Genomic DNA, 10,363 nt, shown 5'->3' on the forward strand with positions numbered 1-10,363 from the left:
GAGGCTACGGGACCTGAACCTGTTCAGCCTCCACAAGAGAAGGCTGAGGGGGGATCTAGTGGCCTGTTACAAACTAGTCGGAGGGGACCAGCAGACTTTGGGGGAGTCCCTGTTCCCCTGAGCACTACCAGGAGTGACTAGAAATAATGGTCACAAGCTGACAGAGGGTAAATTCAGGCTAGATATCAGGAGGCACTACTTCACTGTCAGGGCAGCTAGGATCTGGAACCAACTTCCAAGCAAAGTGGTGCTGGCTCCTACCCTGGAGGTCTTTAAGAGGAGGTTAGATGAACACCTTGCTGGGGTCGTTTGACCCCAGCCCGCTTTCCTGCCATGGCAGGGGGTTGGACTTGATGATATGCTCAGGTCCCTTCCGACCCTACTGACTATGAAAATATTTCTCAGCCCTTCATCTAGCTCTTATTTGTATATTGTGCAAGGAAAATACAGTGTAAAGTGGCATACAATGCAGTGATGTATGCATACTTGATGTGCACAGCTTCTACCCAAAATTAGAAAACAAAAATTATAGAAGAACTCAGTGTTTTTTTCACTAAAATACAGAGCCTTTCACCTCTGAGAGTATGTCTGCACTGAACACTACAGTGTAGTGTAGAAATGGCTAATCAAGCACTGAATGAGACAGCTCAGATATTAGAGGGACCCTAGTCACAATAGTACAGAGCTCTGTGTTGCCTGATAAACAGAGTACATTAGCCTCTGTAAAGGTCTGTGCTAATGGAGTGAGATTCCTTCTGGTACCAGAGCCAACTCATTTTGAACTGTCAACATGGGAGTGTTCAAAGGGGAAATGTTTCAAAGGGGCAGCAACTGGTAGATTATGTGAACAAGCTAAGAACAATTCAGATGCAGCAAAATATCCAACTTTAACCTGGGAGGAGTTAAAAAGTAGGATTTTTATCCATCCCTTTAATATCCATTTGAATGTCAATAGTAATAAAAAAAAAAACTGTTACTGTCTGATGGCCTTTGTGAAATGTGTACTAACAATCCAATTGAGAGGTATTTTATTGCATCTGATACCACCCCTAATTGGTATTATTCGGCATCTTTGTTGCCCATCTCATCAGAAAAGCAAATGATAATTTAGTATATAATCTTCTCAGTCCTGCAGAGGGGGTCTTTCTGGGTCAGGGCTGAAGTAGATATGGGACTGTTTCAAGAAACATTTTTCATTTCTGTCCAAAGTTTATTGTTAAAACTAATAGTTAATTTAAATGCCTAGTAAAAGTTCATACCTCTCTGGAGGAGGTAACCCGTAAGATACACCCTGCCCTGCCTTCTGCATAGCAGAATAATACTGTCGTTCATCAAGTATACCCTTATATTTAAGACATGCCTAGATTTTCTGGCTCAAAATCAGAAAAAAAAATCAAATAAAAACATTTAGAACTATATAATTTCAGTGGTGCATCTAAGAGTATTTATCTTTACATACCTTAAAGGTACAGGCCATTTTTTTAAGAAATATTTCAGTATTGGAAAAACGCATCTTGTATTCAAGGAATACATGTGTCTAACTTAGCTAACTAAGTCATGGCCTCAGATTTTTAGAAAATGCAGTCTGAAATAAATAGAACATTAGAACAGGATTGCCCTAGGCTTGTTCTTTTTAAGCATTATTTTTGTACATAGGTTCTTGACCTGCAGGGAATATTGTTTAACATGTCAATGTTTACATTTTTTTTCATGTAGTGGAAAGGGATGTTAATGGAACATTGTTAAAAGAAGCATTATGTATACACTGTGATGGAAGTGAACAATCCTTTTCTACTTCAGATGTCTTAGGAAATAGGTAGGTGCCCTCGGTTCTTCAGAGTGATATAACCGAATCTGTCTTATGAGTCTTCATAAGAGAGAGAATCTGTTTTAAATGGAACACTGTCCAGAATAAAACTGTTGGATATCATTAGTACTTCTAGTTAATAGGGAAAATAGGGAAATGTTTTACTGAATATACTAGGGCCATCCCTGTTACTTTATAGTAGTTTAAAAAGGGAAATAAAAAAATCCCAAACTCATTACATGCAGTGGGAGTTGAAGCCACTTAGCACCCTGCAGGACCAGAATCCTAAATTTGTAAATCTTTAATGTATCTTCTAACTCGCTGTGGAGCAGAAATAGATCTTAGCTTGACAATATATTGTTTTATTTTATGGTAAATGAATGGCAATTGAATTAGATGGGAATATTTATTTTTTTTTAGATTCCAATCCAGCTCCCATTGAAGACAATGGATAGTCTCCTGTGGACTTCATTGGGAATGGGTACAAGTCTCTCCTAAGTGTTTTGCTGTGAATAAAAAAAAACTTTTGGCCTTGTTTACTTGAGCTGAATGGCATTACCAGAATTTAAGAGAGAGATTTTGAAGAAATTATGCAGTCCTTACTGCTTGTTTAAATTATGGAAACTCTTCAAAACTGAATAAACGTATTTTAATCTAACATTAACAAATACTTTGCTATCTTATCAGAAGTAAATACCTTACTGTCAGTTTCATTTGAAGTCCCATCATTAACGCCATCTTTAGGTGCTTCATTCAGTTTTTTTGTGTGACTTATAGGTGTACAAGATGTGAACAGACGTTCATCAATGTAAGCAAGTCTTGTGACTGTTCAGAGCCAAATATTTTAGTAAGTATAACAAAGCAGTCTCTGCAGAAATATGGAAGAAGAAAATTATCTTGTACAGTGTTTTATGTAATTTGTTCTAAAGTACATTTTATGCCTCTTTAATTTTGTCTTTTCAGACAGGGGGGTTATGTTTTAGTAGCAGTGGACACTTCCCTCCAAAGGGAGTAGCAACTATTCGCTATGGGCAGCTAGTAAGTGTTTTGTGTCTAAAACATTATAAAGCTGTCTGTGTTTATACTGTGTGCAGTTTTTGTTGTGAAGTATTTTTTAAATAAAGATAGCATTCTGTTACCTGATTTAACGTAAGTGATACCTTTTCTCTTCGCTGGTACTTTCATCTATCTTCCTTACACATGAGGCAAAGTCAGTTTAGTTAGTTACTCTCCATGCTTTGTTTTGTCCTGCTACATAAATGATAGCATACCTTAAGTGCTAAAGAATGTTTTTCCAACTACTCAGTTGGTCTAATAAAAGATACCACATCTAACCAAAGAACCTTGCTTGCCAAGAGTAAAACAACAAATTTCAGCAAATAAGTTCCTGTACTTTCAAGCTGTTCCATATATTCAGACCCTTACCCTTGAAGTCTGCCCCTATGGAGCAACATGCTGGTCGGAAGCTTGTGTCTTTTTCTTATTCCTTGATTCAGTTATGTCTTAGGCAAAATGTAACCTGTTGAAATAGAACCAATTTTGCCATAGCTGACATGTTTAGTATCATCAAAAGATACACTTTTCCTTTGGAATTGATCTTTCTCTAGAATAAAACTTTTAGAAGTCAGGAAAACTGTGCCAAATCCTTCATCTTCCAATTGACACACTATATTATTTTTCAGACTGTGACATATTGTGTTAATTAATTGTCCAATTCAGAGTTCATAAAGAGCACTAAAACATTCCTTTATTTACAGGGTATAACAGTGACTTCAGCATGGTTTCAAAAAAATCTACAAGCATCAGCAGCTGCTTGCTGGGTGAGTTTGAATATGCTTTAAACATGTATGTTCCTGTATTTTACTCCAGAGAAATAGCACTCTGATCTAAGTTTTGAAATAGCTCATGCATAGGACTTCAGTTTTTGGTAATGAATGTGTTTATTTTTTTTAAACTTACTTTATGATAGCATTATATATAAAGCGGGGAAGATATACTAATCTTAAAAATATCAGGCAATACTCAGTGCTAGTGAGAACTGTACATGTGTATAGGAAATTTATTCCAAATCAAGTGAAAAATCCTTTTTGAATACACTCCCAGAAGAAAAATACAAGTTTGAGAATATGTAGGTCTTGAGTTTGATTTATCCTAAAAAATGGTGTTAAATGTGAGGACTCTGAGTAGTTTACATAAAGTAATATTTTTTGACAGTTAAGATTTAAATGCAAATCTTTACTGATTATTAAGGTGTTAAATTTAGAAGTCCTGCAACAGTAGCTGAAAATCTGTAGCCCATGGACCCCTAGAGGTACGCAGACTGTCTACAGGGTCCATGAAAGATAACTATGATCAATCAAAAGTATGTGAATATCCACACTTACAATTCAGAGGGGTCTGCACCATCATTCAGAATTTCCAAAGAGGTCTACACCTCTTCAAAATTTCTAGGGGTCCGCAAATGAAAAAAGGTTGAAAACTGCTGTTCTAGAACTATAGCAACATGAATAGTATAGCTATAATTTCTGGAGTTCTAGTCCCACTTATGGGTGCTGGGGTGGCATGGGTGCTAAGGCACATGGTTGCATAGCAGAAGCTCAATGTGGCCTGTCACATTGCAACAAATTTGTAAATTCTGCTAAATACGTCCTCACAGAGACACAAAAAAGGAAAGGAAATCTCGTTTATATGTACTAGTGGTTGTTTTTTTTTAATTTAAATCTTCAGTGATTTTTTTTCTTACTGTAGCTGCTGCTGCTACTGGTTATTAGCTCAGCTTTAATTAATTGGACCAGTTTTTGACACAGTGCAGGAGAGAAAAAAGAGCCTTATGGTTAAGTCTCAGAACATTAAATACCATGCTAGAAAATATGGACCTTAAATATAATTTTTTTTATTAATTTTTCTTTGCAGCTCTATTCAAATCTAACTTCATGTCAAGCACTGGGAAATATGTGTGTTATGAATATGAACTCTTTAAGCTCTGCCAGTACTGATGCATGTGGTTTGTTCCAGTATATCTACACAAATACAGCAGGGCTAGGCATTGTTCATTCAATATCCTTCTGGTATGTTACCTCTTCTATAAATGTATCTATCCACACATTTTTTTCAATATGAGTGGTTTCATAGAATAGGTATTAAAAATGAAGGTCTAACAATAAACATTAAATTCCTAGATATTAAACAAAATCTAATTATTTCTAGGCGACAGTATCTTCCGTGGATCTACTATGGTGACCAGCCAGGGTTAGCATCTCAAGTACTTGAGACAACCCAGTTTCCTACAGGCTTCAGTTTTAAAGGAACAAATAAGGTAAGCATTATGTGGTATAGGCAGTTGTTATATTTATTTAACAGCCAAATTCATACCCATTATCATTCTTAAAGCTAATTGTGTACCCCATATATGTTAAGCCCATTTTCTAAGTCATAATTTATGGGTGCCTATACAAGTGATGATTTTTACCTTTTAAAGCATTCTAAAGCTGCCAGTATACATGGGTGACTTTAGAACATTTTTTAAATAGCAAAAGATGCCTTAAACCTCGTTGTATGCGTTTTACATATAAAGTGAACTGCAGTAGTGCTTCTCAGCCTACTTAGTTCGCCCTTATTGCATGTGTATTTAACTGGAGCTTTTCAAAGTGGTAATTACTGGATTTTCTGGGTAATTAGAGATCTGGGTTTTCCATTTGCCAGAGAAAATCCGTATTTTTCTACTTTAAAGGAGAAAACCATGGATTTTTCCTTTAAAGGAGAAACGTTTCCCCTTGCAGGCTGGCAGAATTCCAGCCTACAAAGGGCTGCTGGAGAAGGGGGGAGGGAGGGGCAGTGGGCACCACGTGTACATGCACACACGTATGCATGTGGCAGGTAGGCCCTCCGTGTAAGTCTGTGCAGTGGAGGGGAAGGGCCCACAGGCCATCAGGATGTAGCAGGAGCCACTAGGCACACGTTGTGGAGGGTGAGGGAGCACTTTCCTCCCCAGATTTCTGTGCCTACAGCAAGGTGTGGGGCTACAGCCAGGGCAGACCAGCTCCAGGCAGAAGCTGCCTTTGTGGCTCAGTGGGCGGACCCAGCACAGGAGGGAGTGTTGTGCTGCCATGGCTGCCAAGTTGAGGCACCCCTTGGCCACCCGGCAGCAGCTCAGGCACAACTCTATGCTGCCGCTGCTGCCACACCTCACTTTGGCAGCCATGGTGGCACAGCACTCCTTCCCATGTTGGGTCTCTCCTGTTGGGCCATGGAGGTGGCTTCTGCCCAGAGCTGGTCTGGCCCAGCTGCAGCCCCATGCCCCACTGTGGGCACAGAAATCTGAGGCAGCATGTGCCACCCCCCCACCCCCAGCACCACCAACATGTAGCCTTTGCCCACACCCCCCATTCCCTTCACACCCACCCACTTCCTCACACGGCGGGGGGCAGGGGGCTGTGGGTCAGGAGCAAGGGGCACCAGTAGGGCACAGGGCTGGGGGGCTCTGGGTTGGGAGCAACGGGCACCAGCAGGGCTGGGGAACCTGTGTCTGGGAGCAAGAGGCAAGATCAGAGGTAGGGCACCTGTATATCGAGACTTCTAAGCACCACAAAGCAGTGGGGGAGACAGCCGCGGCTAGACCTACATTCTGGTGAGTGAAGGGGGCAAGGGGAGCTCTGATTTTCTGTGATAAACCAAAATCAAGTGCAAAAATATATAAGTATTTAAAATTTATTTTATTATAGTGATTGAGGCACGGGTAGGCTTTCAACTTTCTTTAAAATTGTAAACATATCAGTAAAACCTTGTGTTCAATGGATACCTATATATCATTTCATTTTAATCGCAGAAAAAGTGGATTTTGCGGTGGTTGAATCAGAGAATTTGGGAAATTGTGGGGTTTTTTTCATTTAAATCAGAGAATTTGAGATTTCTAAATGGAGAAAGCCAGAATCCCTGGTAATTACTAATTGCTACCTCCAGGTGTAGCTAGCTCTGGAGCCTCAGGCTGCATTGTGCAGCATCTGGTACCCCCTGCCTCCTACTCCACAGAACTATAGCAAGGCACGAACCTTGCACTGAGCCTAGGAATATCTATTAAGTTTTAAGGTGCTGTACCTAGAAACTTTACATAAAGCTCAAAAGTTACAGCACCTTTGGAAATACCTACTCTGCACATGTATAGGCACCCTTTTTCCTACAGGAATTGTAATTGTTCCGTATTTTGCAAGCAGTTTTCAGAAGCTTATAGAATTTGTTTAGGTGGGTAAAATATGAGCAAAGCATCAAAAATAAGTGCTAGTTGTAACAACCTAGTTTTTTTTATTATATTACTATATTTGTCTTAAAATTTTTAGAGCTGAATCAGAAAAAAAAGGCTTTGACCACACCAACTTTTCATCTACAGTTAGCATTTTTTAACTAGAGTAATACTGCAATGCAGCTTCTTTAATGTTTGAAAGATCCATATTTTCCTATTAAGTCAGGGATTTTGGACTCTTTGGCCATGTCCAGACAAGTGTGGACTTTTGGTTCCCTGGGGACAAGTAATGGTGATGCACCTTGCCACCCACACGGTGCCATCCACCTTGCTATACCACATGTGCTTTGGTGCACAGCAAGTTACGCTGGGTGGGATGGGGGAAACTGGGGCCAGAACTGTTTTTTTCCTGCAGGTTTTGGGGCGGGGGAGGGATTGACCCCTGGATATCCCATGGAAAAAAAGCAGAGCAACGCATGCACAGGCAGCACACCCTCACAGGACAGGGAACATCTAAATGTGTGGTATGTGGCACTGCAGATTTGTTTGCGACACCATATGACCATGCTCATCTGGACACAGCCTTTGGGGTCACCAGCCTGATCCACTAGAGCCCTGTCTGGCTTCCGGAAGAACTTCATCAGTATCAGACTGCATCCATGTAATGTTTCAATTCAGAGCATGTGGGACTTTACAACAAAAACTGTTTTATCAGTACTGTTCCAATCAAATCTACTTCTCATATAATTTAAGATGCTGATGCATGGAGACACCAAAAAGTAAATTACAGTAACAGGTTAATCACTTCTATAATCAAGAATTATAATTAATATTAATTTTTACAAATAAGAAAGAGAAAATTAAATGTTATATGGGGCATACTCAGAATATGTTGGATGATGACATAGTAGTCTCTAAAACTCTGTTTCACTCTTTCAAAACTTTTTCACTTCTGTTGTCAGAATATAAAACTGCAGTTTATCGCAGCCTCATATGACGCAGAGGGAAACTTTCTTAAATGGCAGAGTTTGGAAGGAGGTGTCTTACAGGTAAGTTTGATACAGTGCATCAAAAAGTTTGCTAATATAAAATGCTGGGTACCTTTAGCAAAGAGACTAAATGGTGAAAGAGAAAAGCATTAATACAGCACATGAATGTTCAAATAACTACAATTACTATAGAACAATCTTATCATGACTACAGTATTACAATATCTAATACATTATCTTTTAGATGTTTCTTTTTGTTCAAGTTTGGATCTCCATGTACGTATTTCTAGATGCTCTCCACCACCATCAGTATTATAAATCTTGAGCATAGGAAAAGCAGTTTAGCACACTCATAAGGACAGCTTCTGGGGTATGGGTACACATAAACATGCACAGGGTCTGCAGAAGGGTGAGTTAGTTGCAGTTTGTAATAACTAATTTTTTAACAGTATTCCGTCAAGGTAAAACTTGTTTTTACCTTCTCCCAAATTTACAGCAGAAGTAGAGTATCCATTCCACCTAAATCATCTTGCTAAACTCCAAAATTCGTTATACCCCTGGTAATTCTTTACCCAGTTGAAACTCTATACTTTGCCTCCAATGTTATGATGGTCTTGAAATTTTAACTGGATCAATTTGCAGTTAATTTCCCAAATGTAAATTCCTTTATAATCTTTGGGGATCTATGTAAGAGGAATGCCATTTTCACTCAATTAGTGTGTCTACATGTGTTATTAATGCGCAGCAATAAATTGGCATAGTTTGCGCTGAAGTTTATTGCTCCCCGGGCTCTGCATTTACATGTGCACCCAGAATCGCAGCACATTGAGCTGGGTCGGAGCAGCCTTGGCTGGCAGAGGGTCCAGGGGGTCAGCCTGCCAGCATGGGGCTGCTCTGACCCAGCTCAGCACATTGCGGAGGGGCTGGCTGGGTCACAAGGGTGTTCCATTGTGGGGTCTTACAGGCACCCTCATGCCCCAGCCAGCCCCGTCAGCATCTGCATGTGCAGTAAATGAAGCTGCCATAAAAAACACTTGTGTTTAAAAATACTATCCTATGGTAGTATTTGTTAGTTTACTGCGGCCTAATAGGGCTATGTGTATAGATGCTGAGACTTTACTGCCAAGCTAATTAGTCATATAGCTATACCTAGTGAATACCTGACATTTCATCTTAGTGCATAATTTAAAAGTATAGCTAGTTATATGTTTGGGGACTGAAGTGATATGGATAGTATAGGTGTAATTCCTGGAGTTATAGTTGTCCATATGTATATAGCACTGGTGTCTCTGAATTTGATATCTGTGTTGGCTTCCTGCCTTGGTTAGATGTTTCCTCAGTCATTGTTTAATCAGAAACCTGTGTTTTTGGGAGCTACATTTTTTGCTACACTTCCAAGTGGAGAAAATGTGGAATCCACCTCAAAAGAAAGAATATTGTTACATACCAGAGTAATTTTGCTGCTCTGAGAACGTTGCCTCTGCCACCACTACCCCATCTTTGCCTTCTACTCATTCCTATAAAACCCTTGGATGCAGCAGCAGTAACTTAAAAAAATTAGGCAGGAGTGCTCAATGCCACAAGAGGATGTTTTTGCAGTTTGGTTGGGCATTTTTTTCCACAAGGTTCAAGAAGTTCAGTGGTAAAATAGAGAGCATCCGAGAAATATAAATAAGTGGAGGCAATTTTCTCAGACCACGAAACGTATTATGGTAAATAATGTAGTTTTCCTCTCTCTTCAGAATTTAAAAACAGTATCTCTTGGTAAACCTTTAATTAGAACTTCAGAGAGAGAAATTACACAGGTCCTTATAAACGTTCTACAGATTGAGACTCACATTTTTGTATGTCTGACCTCATATTGGTTTTGTATAGCTTTGTCCAGACACACTGACTCGATTGGATGCTGCTTATATTTTTGGAACAACTTATCAACAAAGTGTAAGCATGAAATAACCTTTTATATGGTAATATTTATATCTTGCCAGTAATAGGGTATATGTAAAGGCAGTGTGGGAGTTGAGCCTTGAATTGTGGTACTGAATTTGCTGCTGTGAATCTGTTGCTTACTCAGCTTTTATAGTTATAGAGTGAATACGTTTATTTGTTAGGTCTCATAATAATGCTACATGTCTGTACACTAAAATCAGACAAAATGAGCACAAGGTTTGGCACAGTGCAGGAATGTTTAAATCTTTCACTTGATGCTGACTCGCACAAAGCCTGAAGTCCCTAGACTTGAATCCTTTACATTCCAGCTTTAACTTGTCTGTTTTTCTCTTGTAAATGGGGAAGATGGTATTTATTTTACCTGCTGGGGATTTTCTTGGA

At 39.4% G+C, this 10,363-nt stretch overlaps 1 protein-coding gene across 2 annotated transcripts in view; it reads left to right on the forward strand.

Moving 5' to 3' along the window:
- Positions 1-10,363, forward strand: part of TMEM67 (transmembrane protein 67) — a 44,442-nt gene that overhangs the window by 8,974 nt on the left and 25,105 nt on the right. For both annotated transcript variants that reach the window (XM_019550494.1, XM_019550501.1), the window contains exons 4-11: positions 1,717-1,816; positions 2,585-2,654; positions 2,771-2,845; positions 3,565-3,627; positions 4,721-4,875; positions 5,015-5,123; positions 8,006-8,092; positions 9,908-9,973. In XM_019550494.1, the coding sequence (XP_019406039.1) occupies positions 1,717-1,816; positions 2,585-2,654; positions 2,771-2,845; positions 3,565-3,627; positions 4,721-4,875; positions 5,015-5,123; positions 8,006-8,092; positions 9,908-9,973 (725 nt within the window). The remainder of the gene's footprint in view (positions 1-1,716; positions 1,817-2,584; positions 2,655-2,770; positions 2,846-3,564; positions 3,628-4,720; positions 4,876-5,014; positions 5,124-8,005; positions 8,093-9,907; positions 9,974-10,363) is intronic.

The sequence above is a fragment of the Crocodylus porosus genome, unplaced genomic scaffold (assembly GCF_001723895.1).
Source record: "Crocodylus porosus isolate Cpor-Errol unplaced genomic scaffold, CroPor_comp1, whole genome shotgun sequence".
Lineage (NCBI taxonomy): Eukaryota > Metazoa > Chordata > Crocodylia > Crocodylidae > Crocodylus > Crocodylus porosus.